Below are 24,496 nucleotides of genomic sequence, written 5' to 3' on the forward strand. Positions count from 1 at the left end.
ATATATATATATATATATATATATATATATATATATATACACACAGTAGTCACACACACACACTGTATATATCTTACCATCATATTTGGCAATGTCTTCATCAGTATCTTCCTTCATTGTTCTAGAAAGCACCCACCTGGAATAAAAAAATTAACACAAATAATTAATAAGTCTGGACTGCTTACTTTAATTTTTAACTTAAAAAATAAATGAATAAAACAGGACCCCATCATTTTCCAAATTTACAGAACTGTGTGAGGACAGGGAACTCATGGAAGCTAACACTTGTCTAGAATAAAAAAAACAGCATCCCTTCTGGCACATGACAAACTTTTCATAATGAAAGTCCAGGCCTGTTAATTGACATACAGTACTGTATATTGTTGAATATTATAAAGGACAGTATAATAGTTACATGAATCCTGTCATATAAAAGTCAGTTTAAAGCAGGGGTTCCGCGGGAAAACGTTTTTTTTTAATAGCTTATTGTAACGCTGATAGTACAAACAAACGTGTACACACCAGTCCCGTAGTCCCAGCCGCTAGGATGACGATTTCCCCGAAAAGGATATTTTATAAAAATTTATGATGGACATTGCCATCTTAATTGCGGGCACTCTGAAGCCCTCCTGTACATACTTCCGGGATGCGGTGAAGGCTGTCCCAGCATTCACCGCTCTATCCCGCGCAGTGTGAAGGCGAGCCGCGCCGTCAACACTGAATAGTTGCTATGACAACGGCCGGCAGCGTCCTGAAAAGGACACTACCCGCTGTGACCGTAATGAGGAATAGACCCTTGTGATCAATCCCACAAGTCATAGCGGCGATCGCGACACGCCCAGTCCCGCACACCTAGAACCAGGAAGTGCCTGCTTCAGGACAGGAAAACAAGGTATGTGGATTTTTATAAATTTTTGAACTGCGGATTAGTGGTAGACATTCAGGCCACTATTATTTAATGCAAAGTTGTGAAATCGGGTGAACCTCCACTTTAACTGTAAAGTACTAATATATGCATTGCATATGGAAAGTTGTATTCATTGTTTCACAGGCTCCAGGTCAATGATATATCCCTCCAGGACTCCCAACTAAAAGATGATCCGATTGTTGGAGTAACCATCAGCAGCAGTCTAAGTAGGCCGACAGGGCCATACATAAAGGCGTGAAAATTGTATTCAAATACCATCTGAAGGAATAATCAACTTTTGTTGACAGTGCGGATTGAAATACGGTACATACTGGGGATTTCATAAAGCGTGTCATGGACACCCCTTAGTATTGCATTGGGACACAGCACCAAAAGTGTCAATGCTTGCGCCCAATTCATGTACCTGCTACTGGAGGGGTGAGGAGTGCACTGGATCTTTCCGATCAGTGGCCACCTAGATGCTTTATTTATGATGCTTGTTAAAGTGCAGTGCTACTCAAGAACATTTAATATGTAGGTATTTTATCCGTTTATAGCTCAATAATAATAAAACCGTATTAATCTGTGAAAAGCTATTTTATTTTTGGACATTCTGTGTAGTGGATCAGAAAGGATTTCCAGCGTATGGATGGATGATATATGCAAATATTGACCTTCCTATAATTTGAGGGTCACATCTTCCGAGCATTCCTCTGATCATTGTGAGCTGTGGTGGATCAGAAAGGATTTCCAGTGAATGGATAGATGACATATGCACATATTGACCATCCTAAAATTTTGGGGGGTCACGTCTCCTATATGAAAACACTTAAGCCCCGTACACATGACCGGTTTTCCTGCCAGGAAAACTGCCAAGAGAGCTTTTGGCCGGGAAAACCGGACGTGTGTATGCTTCCTCACAGTTTTACCGACAGCAAAACAGCCAGGAATCCCGGCGGGAAAATAGAGAACCTGCTCTCTATTTTCCCATCGGGATTCCCGGCGTTTTCTTTCTGCCAGATTTACTAATACTTTCCTATGGAAAACACTGCGAGGCAGTGCCGATAGAGCATCCCGGCCAAAGCTCTCATTGCAGTTTTCCTGCCAGGTTCTCGGCTTTCCCCTCGGTTTTCCAAGCTGACTTTTTACTACCGGGAAAACCGGTCGTGTACCGGGCTTTACATGTGTTTTATACTACATTCTCGTGTATATGGTATCCAAATAAATGGAGGCCACACACAAAAACTCCTCTTCAGCATCAAAGTAGGCTTTTTTTGTGCAGCTTGTATTTCTTTGGTTGTTAAGACAGTAATGGACAAGCTTAGGAGAAACACCCAGAGTCGGAAAAAGGTACGAAGGGAAGCCTGGAGCCAAGCATTTACAGTATATTGTCTGTGGTTCGCATTACACTGTTTACACTGTTCTACCTTTAGACGTGTTAGCCTGCTGTGGAAGACTACTTTAGCAATTGATCGGCGTAGAATATGTAAATCACTAGCTACGCCTATTCACGAACGTATGCCCGGCCGACGCAGTACAGATACGCCGTGTACGTAACGCATTATCAGGCCTAAAGTTATTCCATCAAATAGCTGGAATAGTAATGTTAAGTATGGCCGCCGTTCCCGCGTCGAAATTTGAAAATTTTACGTCATTTGCGTAAGTCGTCCGTGAATAGGGTTTTACATCATTTACGTCCACGTCGAAATCAATAGGACCGCGCGGCGTACTTTGCCGCAATGCACACTGGGATATGTAGGCGGACGGCGCATGCGCCGTTCGTAAAATACGTCAATCATGTTAGGTCAAGCCCCATTAAAATAAAACACGCCCCCTCAGCTAAATTTGAATTAGGCGCCATTACGCCCGCCCGATTTACGCTACACCGCCGTAACTTAGCAGGCAAGTACTTTGTGAATCATGTACTTGCCTCGCTAACTTACGGCGGCGTAGTGTAAACACGATACGCTACGCCGCCGCAAAGTTAGGACGCCCTCTCTGAATCTAGCTAACAGACTCTCCCTGGACTTGCGTAGTTGCCTCAGCTCTCCCAGACTCTCTCAGCTGTCTATCGGCCTTCTAGACCCATGTCATGCTTCCTTGATGACCTCTCTGCCTGCCTACCTTACTTTCTCCCCTTTGAAATAACCACTATCATTCTTGGTTATTTTAACTTCCCTATTAATGTTAACATATCAACTTTTCAACTTAAAGCGGTGGTTCACCCTTAGAGGGCACTTTTTAGCCTTAGATTCCTGCTCGTTTTGTCTAGGGGAATCGGCTATTTGTTTTAAAATATGAGCATTACTTACCCGTTTACGAGATGCATCCTCTCCGTCGCTTCCGGGTATGGGCTGCGGGAATGGGCGTTCCTTCTTGATTGACAGTCTTCCGAGAGGCTTCCGACGGTCGCATCCATCGAGTCACGATTTTCCGAAAGAAGCCGAACGTCGGTGCGCAGGCGCAGTATAGAGCCGCACCGACGTTCGGCTTCTTTTGGCTACGAGTGACGCGATGGATGCGACCGTCGGAAGCCTCTCGGAAGACTGTCAATCAAGAAGGAACGCCCGCTCCCGAAGACCCATACCCGGAAGCGACGGAAGAAGATGCATCTCGAAAACGGGTAAGTACGGATCATATTTTAATACAAATAGCCAATTCCCCTAGACCGAACGAGCAGGAATCTAAGGGGAAAAATTTAATAAATCGGTTAACTCCCGCTTTAACCTCATCTTTTGAACACAATGGACACGGTCCTCCACTAACTCTGATGGTAACATCCTTGACCTTTTCTCCCATATTTGCACTCCTGGCAACCTCACTAACACCCCCTTTCCTCTCTCTGATCACAACCTCATCACTTTTACAGTGTCTCCGTCTTCAACCACCTATCTCTCCAAACAGCAAACAATTACCCAAAGAAACCTTCGCCACTTTATTCCTTTTTTCTACTCTGCAACTAATTACCACTATGCCAAAATCTCACCCCTGTCCTGCCCTGACCATTTCTGTCTACAACTGTTCACTGTCATCCACGCTGGACTAACTTACTCCTCTCACTACATGAAGTATCAGGACCCGACCATTACAACCAAGGCAGACTGATAACACCACAAATTATTTGAAGACATAGCTGTGCACCGGTGCGATTGTGGCGCCTTCATCCTATATAAATCTGCCTTCCTAAAAAACAATTCCTCCCTCCATGCTGCCAAACAAGCCTTCTTTGTCACTTCTCTGTCAGTCCTCGTTGTCTCTTTTCAATTTTTAACTGTCCAATCTCTCCACCAATACCTCCACCCAGTAACTAACCCACTGCTTACAAGATTGCTAATCACTTCGAAAACTTTCAGGGACATCTCCACTGCACAAATATTTATGCCACCTAACATACCCTGTACAAAACCACATTTAATACGTTTTTCTTTTGACCTTGCTACTACCGAAGAGATTGACAAACTTTTCTCAGAATTACACCTTACCATCTTATCAATTGGACTTTTAGAGGACACTGTAATTGCGACATTTTTTGGACACTCTGAATTTACCGAGCAGATATAAGCGAAAGTTAACAAAATTTGAGGGGTACTGTAACGGAATGCTTCAACATACTCTTTCTAAAATGAGTGAAATACTGAATACACCCCGCCGAGGATTTTAGATTACCTTTCTTTTAGTTTAGTGAGGGGGAGATACCGGGGGAGTGGACTTTCTACCTGTTACAGGAATCATATATTACGGTTAGAAGGTACAGGAAGTCGGTAGTTTGTCATCTTTTGAATGCAGCAAGAGCCTGTATCCCAGTAATGTGGAAGCAGACCCAGCCCCCGTCAGTAGGGATGTGGCTCAAACGAGTAGAAGACTTGAATAGGATGGAGGATTTGGTCTGGACCTCTCGGCAGAAACGGAGGGTTTACTTGGAGACATGGGCGGAATGGAATCGTTTTAAATACTCAGAGGAGGGAAAAACCCTTATAGATGTAAACTGAACAGAGGAGGTGAGATTCGGAGCTGGAGGGGTGCGGAGTGGAGTGAGCGGTTGCCTAGGGGGGCTTCCCCCTCCCCCCTTTTTTTTTGTTTATGGGGGGGATAGGGGGTAAATAGGACAAGCAGAGGCAAAACGAGCTATAATAAGAGAGGGATAGAAAGCCCCCCCCCGTCTCGGGGACAAGAGGATGCCTTGAGGGGAGGGGGACTAGATGCCCGAATGTGCGTATCTGAAAAATTTAAGGACTATGAATTGTAATAGTACGAGTATGATTGGGCTAATGACGGTTAATAATAGATAGAATTATGAGATGGTAGAGGAAGGTATATTATATATAGAAGGTAGGGGAGGTTATATAATGTAAGAAATGTATAAATTGAACCTCCGATGTTGGTATTGGTATACACCTGTAAAGTTGGTCCTCTTTTTTGTCATCTGTTTGTTTTAAAATCAAATAAAAGATACAATGAAAAAAAAACAAACAAGATTGATCCAACTTTCAGGGACATCTCTACTGCACAAATATCTATGCCACCTAACATACCCTGTACAAAACCACATTTAATACTTTTTTCTTTTGACCTTGCTACTACCGAAGAGATTGACAAACTTTTCTCAGAAATCCACCTTACCAGCTGTCTGCTGGATTCTGTTCCCTCACAATTACTACGGTCACCTTCTTCATTTATCCTATGCTCACTCACTCACTCACTCACATATTCAATCTCTTCCTCTCTATTGGCACCTTCTCCTCCCCTCAAAAACATGTGCTGATCACCTCCATACCTAAAATGCCCTCACTGGACCCCAACAGCCTAAACAACCTAAGACCCATGTCCTTGCTACCGTTTTCCCTCTAAACGTTTAGTACGCTTAGTCTACAACCGTCTGAGCTTCTACCTCACTGATAACAAACCTTTTTGACCCCTTACAGTCTGCCCTTCGCTCACTCCACTCCATTAAAACTGCTCTACTAAAACTCACTAATGATTTACTAACTGCTAAAACCAATGGCCAATACTCGATACTCATAATAATAGACCTTCCTGCGACATTTGATACTGTTGACCATCCCCTCCTCCTCAAAAAACTCCACTCTCTTGGCCTTCAAGACTTTGCTCTTTCCTGGTTCTCTTCCTCCCTGTTCATCTGTCTCCTCAAATTCACTTCTTCTTTCTGTAGGGGTCCCCAAGGTTCTCCCTTTAGACCCCTCCCACGGCTTCTAGTACCATCTCCACGCTGATGAAATGCAAATCTATCTCTCTACTCCCCACTTCACCCCTTCAGTCTCCTCTCATAATACTAACTTATTAACTGACATATTAGCATAGATGTTGCACCACTGCCACAAACTTAGACTTTCTAAAACGAACATCTCTATCAAGAACATTAATGCAACTATCAATCCCTCCCCTCATGCCAGGGTGCTAGGTGTAATCCTACATTCTGACCTGTCATTTCAGCCCCAAATCCAATCACTGTCCAAATCTTATTGATTTCACCTCCGTAACATCTCCAAAATATGCCCCTTTTTAGCCATTGAAACCAATAAGCAACGTATTTATTACCTTGTTATCTCTCGCCTTTACTATTGTAACTTCCTCCTCATAGGTCTACCTCTTCGCAGGCTATCCCCTCTTCAGTCTATCACGAATGCTGCTACCAGACTCATCTACCTTACCAACCACTCAGTGTCTGCCACCCTTCTCTGCCAATCCCTTAACTGGCTTCCCATTGCCCAGTGAATAAAATTCACAATATTAACAACATACAATGCCATATTACCAATCTTGTCTCCAAATATCACCCAAACTGTCCTCTCTGCTCCTCCCAAGACCTCCTGCTCTCTACATCCCTTGTCACTCCCTCCCACGCTCGTTTCCAGGACTTCTCCAGAGCCTCTCACATCCATCTCCTACTCTGTCCACTTTTAGACAATCCCTGAAAACACATCTCTTCAGGGAAGCCTATCCTGCCATCAGCTAAAAACTTGTATTTTTCTCATCAGTTCATCCATCACAGTTATTACCTTTTGTTCCACTAGCTCCTCTTGATTAGATTATAAGCTCCCAGGAGTAAGGTCCACCTAACCCTCTTGTATTGAAGTGTATTGTTGCTGTATTGTCTCCCTTTATATTGTAAAGCTATGTGCAAACTGTTGGCGCTATATATATCCTGTAAATTAATAATAAAAGCTGTCCCCACTTTCTCAATCCTGCGGGTAAGGAATCTCTCCAAGATGGAGTGCAGTCTCTCAAGGGTGCCACCTCTCTAAATGGGAACTGTCTCCTGGCTGGAGCACACAGCTCTCTCGTGACAGGGCCACTGAGCTATACCCAGACCTTTCTTAGAATGAGCATGCACACCTGCGCACTCACACAATCTGCAGGTCTCCAGTAAGACCTGGACACCGGATTGAAGGCTTCATCCTGCCCAAGACATTTTGAAGCCTTCAAGTTCCAGACCCTGATCTGGAATCAGAAAACCCAGAGGAGGCTGAGAGGTGAGTCTTCTCCACTCCAATACACTGGAGCTTCACACTCTGCATTAGTGCAAACCCTGTGTCGCTTGTATCTATATTAACGGGGTGGCAGGGCTTAGCACTGTCACGGTATCATAAACAAGTACCATGTTTTTTTTTTCACTTTTTAAATTCTTGGTTACACATCATTGCTCAAGACTGGGTTCCTAATAGTGGCAATTGTGGACCATATCTGCACAATGTGTATCGGCACAGGTGCTTGTAGCAGTGGCATGCATGCAGGACCAAGGGTGCAACAGCCCCAGGCATCCAGGAATAGGACAGACACAGACTGCCATTGGGCAGCCTCTTAGCTATTCTGCTGTAGCTGCTCACTGGCCCATTGTTATTAGCGAACGGCCGCTGGGCAACCTGCCATCTGACACACTGACATCAAATAATGAAGAATCTGAACAGGACAGTCATTTTCACAATGAGTTAGGGCAAAACTTGTACACCTGGCAAACTCTTTAGCAATAATATCTGCCTCCTGAGGACCTCATTCCCACTAAACGTACATCAAGGCATACGGGAAGCAAGCTAATCCATCTGTGAAGTGACAGCTGGGAGCAGTGAGAGACCACATGTGGACCGCGCTCGCACTGTTACAGAGTGGGGCTGGCTGGCAATAACATAATGTGTGTAAACCCAGGTGCAGGGAAGAGGGCACAATGAACTGTAAGTGCATTATTAACTGATGTTGTATGTCACATGTTGAAGAAAATAAAAGGTTTCACACTATTGGAGCTCTTTCTCCTCTGATTTCATGGTAATGGTGAACATGGAATGAGAGAGTAAGGCAGAAGCCCTGGATGTGGGGAAAAGTGCATAGAGATCTTGCTTTTAAATGGGAGGTCATGGTCATCGGGTGAGTTTTTTAGCTTGGTGGTTATTCATGGTGGTGGGATTTTTTGCATATGGGGCACTTAATACAGCAGATTTTTTTATATCACTTGGATATGGACACTTTCAATAATTTGTATTTGGATATTAAAAATTTGTCATAAGACTTGGCATATTTATGGATGCACTTGAGTAATCAAGGACTGACATATATGTACAGCAGCATATGCATAAAGAGTGCGATTAATTTATATAATTTATTAATGTCTGAAATGTATACATCGTAGCATATATGGGGTGTGATTTCAGTAACTTGTGAGCAACACAGGTATGTGGTTTAGGTATTTGTAGTTATAAACAGAAGCACTATATCACTAATTAAAGGGTAATGAGTAAAGTCTTTGCCTGGAAATCAGGGAAGAGAGCCGGTGACTGACAGTCACCGGCTCTCTGCTCACAGAGCTCTGAGAACAGCAGCATTTGATAGCTTGGTTCTCAGTCTTATGTTGTGTACACACGATCGGAAATTCCGACAAGAAAACCGTGGATTTTTTTCCAACAGAATGTTGGCTCAAACTTGTGTTGCATACACACGATCACACAAATGTTGTCGGAAACTACGACGAGCCAAAAAAAATTAAGTTCATTGATTCCCAGCATGCGTAGGATTTTTGCGTGTCAGAATTTCATACAGACAATCGGAATTTCCAACAAGAACTTTTTGTGTCGGAAAATTTGAGAAATTCCAACAGAAAATGTCCGATTGGGCCTGCACACGGTCGGAATTTCCAACCAAAAGCTCACATCGAACTAGTCGGAAATTCCGATCGTGTGTACGCGGCATTAGAGTCGGTGGGGGACCGCTTCTGCATCCACCTAGGTAAGTATGATCCTTGAAAAAAAAAAATGAACTTCCCTTTTAAGTCAGACTTCCCAGGCAAACTTTTAATGAAAGTTGCATATCAGAAATTATTAAAAACAACTTTGGAAATGCAGTAATATGTTAAATCTTATGAGATTTTAGTCTCTGAGCTCAACTTTAACTGTAAATTATATACTTAGGCGTGGTTGCTTCAACCAGTACACATACCTATTCAGCGTTCCATCATCAAATGTCTCCGTAAAAAACACATCGCCGCTAGGAACAGGTGTCTGGTATGGAACCTAATATGAAAGAAAACAAAGATCAGATAACATCAGATATGCCATGTCTATCAGAGAAGGAAGCATGATAAGAAAGAGCATAAACGTTCTGGAAATCAATGTTCTGTTATTCTGTATAAATTAAAAGCAATGTGCACGATAGATTAAAAATATATATTTTTTACTGATGCCAAGCACACACTAATTCAGTGTTGATATAAAGATTAGTAGTTAATTAAAGTGAAGGTAAACCATTGTGCTCAGTCACATCGTTCAGCATCTTTAATCAAAAAAGCTTGGCATCAGTTGAATGTCCCCAGTCATTGAGGACAAAACTGAAAAAGATAATCTAAAATCTCTGTTTATATTAAAAAATAATTCTGAACCAGCTGTAAGCACACAATATAATTAGAATAGCCCAGGCCACAGCTATGCATTGATTTTGATATAGACCCCTTGCACACATGGGCGTCTAGCTGCTGTGTGTCCATGCCAACGTTTTAGTGCACCCAGGAGGAATACTGTAGGTGCAGCAACCAGTCCTGCTACTTGCAAACTTGCCATAGGGGCTTATGTATTCAAGGTTGAATGCAGAGAGCAGGCCTTAGACTCAGTTCACATTCGGACAATGCAGGAAGCATGCAAATCCACTGCCTTATGCGAACCGCTGGGAGCGTCAATACAAAGTTAATGACACCTTAGATCAGTTCACATATCGCAGTGCGAACTATCAATTCGGACAGAAATCGGATCGCATGGGTGTGAACACCCATGTGATCCGGTTCTGGTGCAGACCAAAAAAAAAGGGCCCTGCACGAGTTTCGTCCGAATGCGATGCAAATTCAGCAATACAATTTGTATGGCTGAGTTTGTATCGCACAGACATCGCATGTGCAGTGCAAATCACATGCAATGTCTGACATCGCATCAATGTGAACCCACCCTTAATGTGAAAACCACTTGATACAGCATTCAGCCCTGTCCAGCCACAGCACGTCATATACATGGACAGGTTGGAGGCAGCAGGGTTGGGTATAGCACCTGTCCCTCCCAGGAACTCAAAAATACCGGGAGGGGGGCACATCAGCTAGACGGCCTAGTGTGCAAGAGACCATAATATCTCTAATCTTGAAAACTCCTGCCCAGTATTATAACCTGCACTGTTTTTTAACAGCCACATACAGTAGCTGTTTGACTCAGCTAGAGTAGAAACATTAGCAGCATCCTAGACAAAAGTTGAAGAGTGAAAAAAGATCAAAAGGGCGCTAACTGGTCAAACAAGTGAAAATACATGAAGATGAATGAATGAATGAATGAATAAATAAATGAATAAATCAATGACTAATAATAAGTAATCAAAATGAATGTGAATTTTATATATATTCCGTATATACTCGAGTATAAGCCGACCCGAATATAAGCCGAGGCACCTAATTTTACCACAAAAAAATGACTTGAGTATAAGCCAAGAGTGTCCATCTGCATGTTTAGGTGATAAGGGGCACTGTTTGAAAATAAATATGTTAGTCACTAAATTATTCTGATGACTAATATAAGTGGTGGGTGTAATATATCCTTTTGGATCCCAAACAAGTGTTCCAAATATAAGGTAAATTACTTTTTGACAATGAAAAAAATGCGAATATATAAACAAATATATTAAAGCGGAGGTTCACCCCTAAATTACACTTTTTCCCCTTAGATTAATGCTCGTTTTGTCTAGGGGAATCCGCTAGTTGTGTTAAAATATGAGCCGTACTTACCGTTTACGCGATGCATCTTCTCCGCCACTTCCGGGTATGGGCTGCGGGACTGGGCGTTCCTTCTTGATTGACAATCTTCCGAGAGGCTTCCGACGGTCGCATCCAACGCGTCACGATTTTCCGAAAGAAGCCGAACGTCGGTGCGCAGGCTCAGTATAGAGCCGCACCGACGTTCGGCTTCTTTCGGCTACTAGTGACGCGATGGATGCGACCGTCGGAAGCCTCTCGGAAGACTGTCAATCAAGAAGGAACGCCCGCTCCCTAAGACCCATATCCCGGAAGCGACGGAGAAGATGCATCTCGAAAACGGGTAAGTACAGCTCATATTTTAACACAACTAGCCGATTCCCCTAGACAAAACGAGCAGGAATCTAAGGGGATTTTTTGAAAAAAAATTCTTATGGGTGAACTTCCGCTTTAATACACTGCTGTGATATGTACCAAAATAGTGTATATAATAAACTATATGGTTGGCTATGTCACAAATGACCAAGCACTTTTGTAAACACTAAGGGCCAGATTCACAAAGATTTGCGTTACGCGGCGGCGTAACGTATCCCATTTACGTTACACCGCTGCAAGTTTACAGCGTAAGTGCCTGATTCACAAAGCTCTTACCTGTAAACTTGCGGCGGTGTAATGTAAATCCGTTCGGCGCAAGCCCGCCTAATTCAAATGGGGCGGGCACCATTTAAATTAGGCACGTTCCCGCGCCAAACGTACTGCGCATGCTCCGTCGGGAAAATTACACGACGTGCATTGCGCTAAATGACGTCGCAAGGACGTCATTGGTTTTGACGTTAATGTAAATGGCGTCCAGCGCCATTCACGGACGACTTACGCAAACTACGTGATTTTTCAAATTTCGACGGACATACTTAACATTGGCTAGTCCACCTAGAGGGCAGCCTTAGTTTTACGCAGCGTATCTCGACGGAAACAACGGAAAGTTACAGCGACGGGTAAAGCGTACGTTCGTGAATCGCCGTAACTAGTCATTTGCATATTCTACGCCGACCGCAATGGAATCGCCACCTAGCGGCCGGCCTAGAATTGTATCCTAAGATCCGACGGTGTAAGTCAATTACACCTGTCGGATCTTAGGGCTATCTATGCGGAACTGATTCTATGAATCAGCCGCATAGATACGACAAGCGTATCTCAGAGATACGACGGCGTATCAGGAGATACGCCGTCATATCTCTTCTGTGAATCTGGCCCTAAATCCCAAACAGGGAAGTCCAAAATAAATGGTGGATCCCTTGCCAGAAGTGAAAAAATAAATAATTGAATAATGCCACTGAAATATTAGTTTTAGTGCCACTGTGTAGATCTTGATGTTCTTGATACAAAATCTTCTTATCTAAATAGTGCCTTTGAGCGTTCCTTCACCATAGTAAAAACAATCGACACCCAAACGTGCTCAGATAGTGGTAATGCGCTTACCAGAACCTTTGGACCTCTTTAATGAAAAAGATGGTTGGAATCACATATGCAGGATAATGCCTTGCATGCATGTCATACGTCACGGATGATAGATAAACACCTTATTCTCTAGTTTTCAAAGATGGGACATGGAACAGAAAAAAACTTCCATAGTGCAACCGTTTTTTATTAAAAATAGGAATAAAAAGACATGGGCCAAGTGGCCACTTACATTAAAAAGTGCCCATTCCGGCACTGGGGCTGCAAGCTTATCAGTAAAGCACGGAATCCTACACCTCCGTGTCAGCGTGATCAAGTGCGTTCCACCGTCAGCTGCTTGCTCTCTCCAGGAACCCGGATGTTAGGGCATACAACATGTGACCAGGCTACGCCGCCGACGTACGTTTCGTAAGATTACGTCTTCAGGGGGGCGTGCCTGGTCACAGTAGTCACGTGTTTAAATCTGTGCAATGGCGGAAATTGATTTTGAATGCCAGCAGTTTCAGCCAATTGGAGCGCAGTCCCAGTGACGGATTGGTCATTACATCAAACAAGAATTAAAATCAATTACATGCATAGCAAATAATATACCCTCGTAAACACTGGACGCACTGTTTAACTATCGAGCAAGAGCTCACACGCTCGCTATGCAAGAGATATGTTTAAATGTCTGAGAAAAGCTTAAAAAAGTATAAATGGCTAATTCAAATTAATAAAGGTAATTATAACGACCGCCAGATGGCGTGCTATCCCTACATTGGGCCAAGGGTCTAAATTTCATTGTAGAACTTTCTCGTCACTGCCCCTGAAGGACAAACGGAAAAAAAAGTGCATATTAATCTACGATTTGGCGCCATTTTTGAACGCATAATCATATTGGAAATAAATAATAATGGTTACTTACCCACCCAGAAAAAAACTTTCTACTGGGGGATATTAATCAATAGAGTAATCTGCCCATCTATTAGATGTTGGAAGATATCCATAGATAATAATAATGTATGACTGAGGTAGGGAAAACCTCAAAATAGAAAAGGGAGGAAATAATGGTAATGATAAATAAAAGGTACGGAATGGCCATTGGTGGTATGCAGGTAAGGCTGTCTTGAGGTCCATATTATGTCATATATAAATTTCTCATAGTTTGATCCCTCAATCGCCAAACAGTAATTCCTTCTATTTAATCATTAGACAGATAGCAGTTGAGATCCAACTCTATATTTAAACCATGCGGCTGCATACTTTTCAGTTTATACAGCCACATTGTTTCACTTTGGGAGATCGCTCTTCTCATGTGAGTCCCTCTCCAATGATTGGAAATCTTGTCTATTCCATAAAACTTACATAAACTTGGATCTCTTTGGTGATACTTTTTGAAGTGTCTAGACACACTGTGATTTGCAAACCCTTTTTTAATGTTTGTGAGGTGTTCATTAATTCTCACTCAGAGTTTACGTGTGGTTCGACCCACGTATTGGAGTGAACATGGGCACTCCAAGACGTAGGTCAAATGATCTGAATTGCATGTTATCAAAGGTTTAATTTTGAACTGTTCCCTAGTGACATTGGACTGGAAATGCGTTTTTTCTTAGTAGCTCCTGGTTTTCTAGTAGTGTGACACGCTTTGCACCGTGTACAATGATGGAACCCGGACCCATCCAGGAAAGTACCCAGTTTTCCGGGGGGGTCTGGTACATTCCGAGCTATCTGATTTCTAAGGCCTGGGGCTCTCCTATAGATTAACTTTGGTTTTGATGTAATGTTAGATTTTAGATATGGATCTTTTAGCAGAAGCGGACAGTTTTTCTTAAAAATGGTTTCTACCTGTCGAAACTGTCGATGGAAGCCTGAGATAAAGGCCACTTGGCCTTAAAATGTTTTTTTTTTTGCTTGGTTGTTAGCAAAGACTCCCTTTCCATTTGGGAAACTTGAGTTACCACTTTATGTAAAGTTTCTCTGGAATACCCCTTCTCCAAAAATGTATTTGTCAGTATATCAGCTTGGTCAGTGAAATCTTCTCTCGTTGCACAATTATGCCTTAGTCGCATATATTGGCCTTTGGGAATGGCTCCTATCCATTGAGGATGATGGCAACTGGTAGTTGGCACAAACCCGTTACTGTCTGTAGTTTTGAAGTATGTTTTGGTCTCAAATTTTGTTCCCTTTTTACTGATAGTGAGATCTAAATAGTTGACTGCCTTCAGGCTGGTTTCGGCTGAGAACTTCAGGCCATATTTGTTTGCATTCATATGCACCAAGAATGTTTCTAGACTGGTAGCTGTACCTTCCCAGAATAGTATTACATCATCTATGTATCTTCGATAGAAACACAGAGATTGGTTTTGATTGTTAAACACACTTTCATGTTCCCATTTATTTAGGACTACATTAGCCACACTGGGAGCATATCTGGTTCCCATGGCTACACCACCTGTTTGGTTGTAGTACTGATTATTAGCCCAAAAAAAATTATTTGTCATGGCCAACTGAAGGCCCTTGATCAAAAACTGTATCTGTTTTTTTTATGTCCATCTGCATGCCTCACTGTGCCTCACTTTGCCTCACTGTGTCCATGTCCATGTCTCACTGTGTCCATGCCTCACTGTGTCCATGACTAGACTGACGTTTAACATGGGAGTCTATGGAAGGGGTGCCCGGGTTTAAAAAAAATCGGTGCTCCCCAGCCGTAGGTCCCCCAGACAACAAACTTTGCACACTTGTAGAGGAAGAGTGGGGCTACATGTGTGCCAAGTGGGGTCCAGGAGACCTACGGCCGGCCGATACCGGGTCCCCAATGCCAATGAGATCAGGCGCAAAAAAGGTGACTCGAGTATAAGCCGAGGGGGGGGGGGGGCGTTTTCAGCACAAAAAATTCTCATTAGATACTCAGATGAATACGGCCAACGCAAAATCAATGCACCTTTTTTCCGGGGTTTTGTGTTTTCCTACGACCGGCGGTCAAAACGTTCCTATCCTGAACGCGATGCTTCTGTGCTCAGGAGAGGGAGGTTGAAGCTCACCTAAACTAAGCAGCTCCTAAACTATGCTAAAAGCCTATGTGTACATGAACACATAGGCTTCTATGGAGTTGAGTTTAGGAGCTTTGGCAAAAAAATGTCAAAAGCTTTCTAATGTCAAGTTTAGGATCTGCCAGTGTAGGCTATTGTACATGAAGCCTAAATGCTTTGGCGTTTTGCTGTCACACCTCTAAATAAGCTCTAATACAATTGCATTACATGCAGAAAATACATGACTGGCTGATTGCAGTCCACTTTGTTTAGTTACGTATTACGTAATCTCAAGAATATAATCTCTCAGTTTTGCACAACTCCTGGCTGCACTTCACCTGCTTGAAGGGTTAGACCACACCACAGTCACTTATTCTCTGAATATCAGGATAAGTTTGTCACTCAGTTCCAGAATGATTGGGCTTCCTCCCAGCAACTCCCTTCTGGCTCCCTTCAGTCTCTGCACAAGGCTCTCCTCAATAGGCTGCCTCAGCTAAGCCTAGCTGGATGTCTTCAAATGCTCCTCTGGGTTCCTCTCTGTCTGTCTCTGCCCCAGGGTAATTTTCCCTGCACAAAGGTCTCCTTCTGAAGGACTGGACTCTGGCTGTGAGGCCTCAGAATACCTTTAGGTTCTCCCTCCATCTCCTAGGCACACATTCCCAGGGATTGGCCACAGCCCCATAAATATTCTGGTTGCCTGTCCTGCTCTCCCTCCCACTATACATCTAAAAGACAGGGGGGTAGCAGAACAGCAGGCTTTGAGACACTTAACAGCCCTAAGTAATCAACCCCTGCTCCACTAACTAAATTTACCTAGCAGCCTACTGTAAATTTACACCGATATGGTTTGGAACCAAGAACCAATGCTTTTGAATGGTCCCAGTCAAAGCCCAGACCTCAATTCAATCAATAATCTGTTGAGAGACTTAAACACATGCTATTTTCTAGAGGTCCTCATCCAGTCTGACAGAGTAAAAGCAGTATTGCCAAGAAGACTATGCAACAAAAAAAAAGCAGAATGTAGGCATACAAAGCTGGCAAGGGCTTATTACAAAAAATAAAAAAGCGCAAATCTAATTAGAGCCAAAAAAGGTGCTTCTACCACTATTGATCGGAAGCAGCAAATACTAAACGGCCACAAAATGTCCTCTTTTTTTAAAATTTGTGCCACAATAAAATACCAATATACAAATACTCTACACATGTGTGGCTGTACTATGGCACTTTGTAATGTGGAAAGATTTAAGGACTGAATACTTATGCAAAGCACCATACATACAAATTAAAGGGGTTGCAAAGTCTTGTGTTTTTTCACCTTAAGATGAAAAATCACCTTGTTGTGTCCGGCCCGCCAGACCCCTTGTTTTACTTACCTGAGCCCCAAATTTCCGTGGGCGTGATCCCACGTCACTCTCCCCACTGCTTTTCGGCTCGTCATTGGATAGATTGATAGCAGCGCAGCCATTGGCTCCCACTGCTGTCAATCAAATCCAATGATGTGGCCACCAGGGTGGGGCCGCGTCATACATTCGGCAGCTATGGACGCCAAGTGTATGACACAGGAGCACGCCCACAAGGTAAGCCCCTCTGGAGAGAGCTTCTCAGAGGGAGTTATCTATTGCGGGAAGGAGCCCAGAGAGACGCCGTGGGACCCCAGAAGAGGACAATTGGGGCCACTCTGTGCAAAACAAACTGCACACATTTGTTATTTAAAAAAACCTATAGTATCAATTTAAGTGATGAGAAACCAAACTTACCTCCAAGAAGCTCCTGGTTTGTTCACTTTCAGGTTCCTCTGTGGTCTCTAGTAGTTCATCCTCTTCTTCGTCTACGTTGTCATTGGCTTCTGCTGCTGCCAAACCGATAAGCACTGAGGCCATGTATAGCCAACACCAATGAAGCTGCATTGTGAAGCACTGAAATCAGAGGATTGACAAAATGATTCAACAGCAGCTAACAGAAAGTACATAACATACACCCCAACATTGTTGTTTTAAAATCACAATGCTCACAGTGCAATTCATTATTGTATTCAGAAGCAAAGCCATATATATATGTAGCGCCTGTGTACTTTTCAGTACAGGTGCTATGTTAAACTTAGTAGTTATTTGCGCTCATCAGAGTTGATCTGTTTAAATTTTGGCTGTCGCCATCTCTGAACTGTCCTGTGGGTCATTCTTTACTCCAGAGATGTAGTTCCATCTCTGGGTGGCAGGTGGGGCCAGAGGGGTCCAGGCGGAGCCGCTCTTCCCCAGCAGCCAATTAGAGGAGTTTTCCCTCGCGGAGCATGCTGGGGAGGGGTATTTCTGTGGCGGAGGCCATTGCTCGGGGTTCTTCGTGGGTTCCTGGTTCCAGGTGCGGCACCCACCTTTAGGGTGTGCGCACATCATGGGCCCTGGCGATATGGCCTACCAGGCCGGGGCACACGTGCTACGCGGAGTTCCTGACTCTGGGCCCTCATGGCCCGGAGCAACTGATGCTGCTAAGGGGCCCCAGTGACTTACTGGGTCTCCCATCTCTATTGATGGGAGACCCAGTAAGTTACTGGGGCCCCTTAGCAGCATCAGTTGCTCCGGGCAATGCGAGTTGTCCCAAGCGAGTTGTGCTGTTTGGTGGGGGATCGGTCTGAGGAAAACCCGGAGGCAGGTAATCCAATAGGGCTTGAACGAACCATCGGGGATCTGGGTGACCGGACACTGACAGGTTGTATGCTACAAACTGTCAGTTGGTAACCCCAAGCTAAGAAGTCCACCTGAGAAAAGATTCAGGCGAGTTATAGTCTGGGAGGATTCGCTCTACTATCTCATGTTCTTGTGTACTAGGCCTGTGGCAGAGGTCTCACTACCAATCCAAATTCTATTAGAGCCAAGTCGGTGGCAGAGACTTGTTCCTTCCCAGAAGTTATAAGTGGCGCTCTGGCTGCCAGGCCTGTGAGAGGGGTCTGTCCAGGGGCACTTTACCTACTCCGGCTGGAGTGGCGAAGAAAAAAACATAATAATTGGACTGGATGAACGTGTGGAGGGGTAGTGGCGCTGCCCTACCTGCAACTGGGCACAGCAATAATTGTGAACAGTAACCCAAATGGGTGTGAGGTGACGTGTAGTGGTCAGTACAGTAAGTAAACCAGACCTGTATACCGACAAAATATTAGGTGAAAATACAATATTAAAGAATTATAACATAAAATGCCCCACCACATATAAATATGTGTTATGGGGTGGGGATATATGCAAATATCACTGGTAGGCTATAACCTAGCCTGTGAAGATTCCAATGTGCTATAAGTTAAAACAATAATGCGAATACATATACATGTGACAAAAGAAAAGCATGTAGCCAAAATATAAAATTGTGGTACTTATAAAAAATATATAAAAAATGTATATATAGTAATAGTCCAATAATGTGCTTATATAGAAAAAATATATAATCCAGCAATATGGATGCGGTGAAAGTACTTTTTACAGCAATACTATGAAAAAAGCCATCCAGGGGGTGATAAAGTCCGTGCTGTAATAGGTGCACCTGTGAAGGTGGGTGCTCAGGTATGCAGTAGTGGAACTTGCACGCAGTGTTCACGGTGCTCCCCCTTGTGGGTCCCCACTTACCAGAGGCACTAACCCCTGCAGGGGTAAAGTGCAAAGTAGTCAGCCTCGGACGGCTCAGTGGTCTCCCGTAGTTCCTCAGTTGTACTTGGGACCTCCTAGATGTAGTAGTGGTGTGTTATCCGAATCCAAGGTGGGTAGTTGTTTTTTTAAAAACCAGCAGCCCTCCGGAGAAAAAAACACACTGACATAGCGTGGTATGTTTGGAATAGGTGCTTGGTTTCTTTAGCACTCACAAAAGCATGCAGGGTATATCAGAAAAATATATAATAAAAAATAGTAAAAAATATGAACATAAAAATAGGTTTAGAGCGGGGGGTGGTTGCTCAAAGAGATAAAAGTTTGTTAAAAACAAAAAGATATCTGTGGAGCAGCTAACAGCCTGTTAGCATGGCTCCGTCGCTGCACTGGGTATGTCAGGAAGTATCGGCTATCGCCTGGGAGCGGCGTGCGTTCCACTGGTACTCCAGCTAGAACCGGAAGTGCGTGCGTGTCTGCGTGTATCCGCTTTACACGTGTTTCGTCGTAATACGTCTTCAGAAGCGGGTGCACGCATCCAGCAGAGGGTGGCCTAAATAATAGGTTTCAATATGCAAACCCCCACCCACTAACAGCGGTAGCCAATCGTATTTTTCATGCGGAATTCCCATCGAATTCGATCGTAGTAGAGGTGTAACCTTGGGTTTGTCCTATTTGCATATTTACGCCCTATTATCCTGACTGTGGCCGTATTGTATCATAGCCATACTATCCACAGTGTTTATGCGGGTCTGCCATCACCACAGTCAGTAAAACTCAATACATATAGAGACAGGCAACCTAATCTGCTACTTGCGCCATTAACTAGCGGTTCTTTACAGAAATCAAAAAACAGATATATAAAACATAATAAAATGTGAGTAAGGTGGTTGAATATTAGGTATCAATCTTATGTATATTAGAGACACAGGCGTGAGGTCAATTAACATAAGCCCTGTTTTAAAGGGGTACAGCCAAACTGATCATGGGTAGCTCAGGCCATGGGAGAAAATCTATATATACAATGTGCTATATTACCAGCACAGATAATTGGGTATGTTTATTAGGGACATGGTAGAACTATCCATCTAGAGATGCATACGTAAAAATCATAGGGGAATGCTAATCCCAAAAGGTAGCCATAAAGGGTTCAATAGCTACAAGTTGATACTAGTTAGAGGTGGCTTCACTTGGGTGAAGGCTAAAATTCCTAGCCTTCTTAGAGAGGTGTTGTGAAGTTACATCTGGATAATACAAAAAAGGGGGGGTATATAGGAAAGTGTATATAAAAGATGCAACTGCGCATAAAGGTGAGAAAAATATAAATAAATAATAGTGTATTGACTATGTATAAGGTAGGTGGTCGTCAATTATCTATGGTATATAGGCTGAAACATCAGGCAAAAACATATCATAATATAGGGATTGTGAATGTGTATGTCAATAAATAGTGTATACCCTCTTGGGGGGAATAGGTATTGGCCTTGAAGAGATTGCTGTATGGAAATAATAAATAAATAAATAAGGCATTGGAGACATTAGTATGTGAGGATGTCAATATAATTATCCTGGAGATATAATTCAGGGGTTAGCCAGGAAGCAATTTAGGTCAATGTCCTTATTTAACCCGTGGGGTGCCAGTGATCCCAGACGGTAGATCCAGCTGGTTTCGTTCTGGGAAATAGCTGTAGTTTTATTACCACCCCTCCAGTTATCTTTTACAAGGTCTATACCGTAAAAGATCAGACCACTAGGGTCTTGGTGGTGGACCTCTTTAAAGTGGCGTGATAGATAATGCTTGTCATATCCTGTTTTTATCCTGTTTATATGTTCACGAATTCTCACTTTGAGGGGTCTGGTTGTTCTTCCTACATATTGTAGGTGGCAGGGGCATTCAATAATATACGTTACATGGGTGGTACTGCAGGTGATGAGTTCTTTTATTTTGTATTCTTTAAAGTCAGTTCTTGACTTAAAGCTCATTTTTCGTCTTGGTTGTTTTTGACTAATCCTGCAGGGCAGGCATTTCTGGCATTTATAAAAGCCCTTAAGTTCGGGGCATATATTAACTGGTCGCGGTGGGTCTACAACATTGTGCACAAGATGGTGGCGGAGGGAGGGAGCACGCCTGTAGATGAAGTTAGGTTTTTTCCTTAATATTTTAGAGAGGGCGTGGTCCTCTTGTAAGATCGGCCAGTATTTTTTGATTATATGCTCAAGATCCTTATATTGTGAGTTAAAACCTGTTATGAATGCCACATCTGGCTTGTTTTGCTTGTTCTTTTTCTTAGGTGCCAGCATGTTGTTCCTGTTCATATTTAGAACTTCTTCCTTCAATTTTATCAGGTTTTGCTCTTTGTATCCTTTTTCCTTGAATCGGTCTATGATTATATCAGCTTGTGTTTTATAGTCGGCAATTGAACTACAGTTTCTCCGCAGTCTCATCATTTGTCCTTTGGGTATATTGGACTTCCACCTGGGATGGTGGCAGCTTGCTGTTGGAATGTACCCATTGCGGTCCGTTGACTTAAAGTGTGTTCTTGTCTGTAGTATTGGGCCGTCTTTAAAAATCTGAAGGTCAAGGAAATCTATACATTCTCTATCACATTTACCTGTGAAGGTAAGGCCGTATCTGTTAGAATTGAGCTCTTCTAAGAATTTCAGGAAACTATCCGCCGTCCCGTCCCATAAGATGATAATATCATCAATGTACCGCCGGTATAACTTAATATGGGAGATGTTTCTGTTGTAAACGTATTCTTCTTCCCAACAGTCCATCAACAGGTTGGCAACGCTAGGTGCATAGCGTGCCCCCATCGCCACGCCCCTAGTTTGAACATAGTAGCTTTTTTTATACCAGAAATAGTTACATTTCATGGCCATTTCTAGCCCTTCTATTATGAAGTTGATCTGTTGCTGTTTGAGCCTGGTGTTTTGATGTAACGCTTTCTCCACCCCCATAATGCCATCTCTCTGAGATATACTGGTATACAATGAGTTGACATCAATGGTGGCTAATAATAAATCTTGTACTTCACCAATATGCTGCAGTTCGTTAATAAGTTGCAGACTATCACGAAGGTGTGATTTTCCCTCTTTAACAACAGGTTGTAGATATGTATCCAGATATTCTCCTAGACGAGAGAAGATGGAGTTGATCCCGCTTATAATAGGGCGGCCTGGGGGTTTGTGCAGTCTCTTATGGATCTTGGGAGTGTAATAGATCACCGGTGTCTTTGTAGAATTAGAAACCAAATACTCTGCCTCCTTCTTATTGAGTATCCCCATGGTTGCACCCTTTTTAACAAACTTGGTCAGTTGTTTGATGAATCGTATTTTCGGGTTACCTTTTAATTTTTTATAGGTATTTTCAACACTCAGCAGATTTTTCATTTCTTCCTCGTAATCTATTTTATTTAGAATTACCAGTCCGCCCCCCTTATCTGCTGGTCTGATAATCACATCATTCTTGTTGCCAATCTCCTTAATGGTTTTCCACACATTTTTATTTTTATTTTTAAATTTCCTCTGTAATTTTCTTAAATCCCCCTCCACCATCTTTTTAAAAGCTCCTATACATTGGTTGCCCGGTGTATTGGGGTTGAACGTGGAGTTATTTCTCAGATCAGTTTGAGTGTATTCTGACGCCTCCATTTCTTGCTCCTCTGTGTTATTCAAAAAGAATTTGCGTAGATTCAGTTTTCTAAGAAATTTCTGGAGGTCGATGTATACCTCAAACTGGTCTAAAGTTTTTTCTGGGGCATATTTAAGGCCTAAATCTAATATGCGTAATTCATCTTCAGTTAGTTGAATATTACTAAGGTTAAATATCCCTTTCCCTAGTGTTGTCTTGGGCGTTTTCTTCTGCCCTCCCCTACACCCTCTGGTGCGTTTTCTCTTTGTATTTGGTCCATTTCTCTCTCTTGGTTGTATGGTCTGCTGTTCCATTGATTGGAATAAGTTTCCTGACCTTGGTAGGGTTGGTTTCTTTGATTTTCCCCTCTTCCCGATGGTCGTGGCTGGGTACCCCCTCGGTTGCCATTCCCCCCTCTCCATCCGGGTTTTCCTTATCCTGTCCTTGGTCTCCATCTTCCTGGTGGACGGGTGTTGGGGCCACCTCTGGGAAAATCCCCATATTCCCTTGTATTTCTTCCTTGATGGTAGTGTGGGTCATATGGGTATTGGTTTCTTCCTGGGGGGCTCCTGTTACGGCTCTGTGATCTCCACCTAGGGGGGTTCCTGTTACGGCTCTGTGACCTCCACCTATGGGGGTTTGGGCTCCTTTGATATTCATCCTCTTGGTATCTGACCCTTCTATTTGCAGGTCTTCCTTGTTGTCCTCTCGGTGTATAGCCCATATTTTGTGTAAATTCCCTGGGTCTATTGGGTATTATCGGATCGGTGATGGAGCTGTCATCTGACTCATTCACTGGGATCAGTTCATTATCATCCAGGAGTGTCTCATCAAGATTCTCAATGGGTTCATCAATTGAGGCTTGCCATTTGTAGACTTGCGCATTTTTATAGTCTAGAGCATCTCTTTTAAATTTCTTTTGTTTTTTGATCTGTATATCAGTATCATATTTTTTAATCACATCCTGCAGTTCCTTAGTTTTATCTTTGTAATCTTGTTGATCTGCAAATGGTAATAGTAGATTTTGAATTTCTTTTATACTTTGTTCTATTGTCTTAAGTTTGAATTTCCTCCTTTTAACTATTTTATGTAGGAGTTCATTTTCACATGTATTAAAAAAATGGTACCACTCATTCATGAGTTCTGCGTCGTCAACGTTATCGTTGGGATGTACATCCCATCGTAGCCTTCTGGGGGTCATCTTTTCCTTGATATAAGTTTCTAGGGTAGCGACATCCCACCATACTCTGAGTTGCTTCTCCATGGTGTGTCTCAACTGTTTGACCAGCCCCTGCATATCCTGTCTGTTAGTGATACCATCTTGGCTAAAAATGCCCCCAATCAGTGGCGTAACCAGAGTTATGGGCGCCCGGGGCAAAAAAAAAAATTCCCCCCCCCCCCCCCCTATATAAACATCCACTTTTTTTTATAGTTACTTATTTTTTTCCCTCTTTTTATGTTTTTTTACACTTTATGTCATTGCTATTACATAGGGGGATAAAAATCCCCCTATATAATAGCACAGGTACACTGACAGGTCCTCTTTATGGAGACATTAGGGGTCTCTAGGACCCCTAATGTCACCTGGGGACCCCAAAAGAAGCTGATGAAGCACAGATCTGCTTCTTCTCTCTGGCTATA

The 24,496-nt window shown here is 43.0% G+C and overlaps 1 protein-coding gene across 1 annotated transcript in view; it reads right to left on the minus strand.

The window, feature by feature from the left end:
• The window catches only part of CLGN (calmegin), a 122,603-nt gene that overhangs the window by 61,093 nt on the left and 37,014 nt on the right, over window positions 1-24,496 (minus strand). The window contains exons 2-4 of the mRNA XM_040331283.1: window positions 17,356-17,514; window positions 9,350-9,423; window positions 78-136 (exon numbers count right to left, since the gene is read on the minus strand). Coding sequence (XP_040187217.1) covers window positions 78-136; window positions 9,350-9,423; window positions 17,356-17,505 — 283 coding nt within the window. The 5' untranslated portion in view covers window positions 17,506-17,514. The remainder of the gene's footprint in view (window positions 1-77; window positions 137-9,349; window positions 9,424-17,355; window positions 17,515-24,496) is intronic.

The sequence above is a fragment of the Rana temporaria genome, chromosome 1 (assembly GCF_905171775.1).
Source record: "Rana temporaria chromosome 1, aRanTem1.1, whole genome shotgun sequence".
In the NCBI taxonomy this organism is placed as follows: domain Eukaryota; kingdom Metazoa; phylum Chordata; class Amphibia; order Anura; family Ranidae; genus Rana; species Rana temporaria.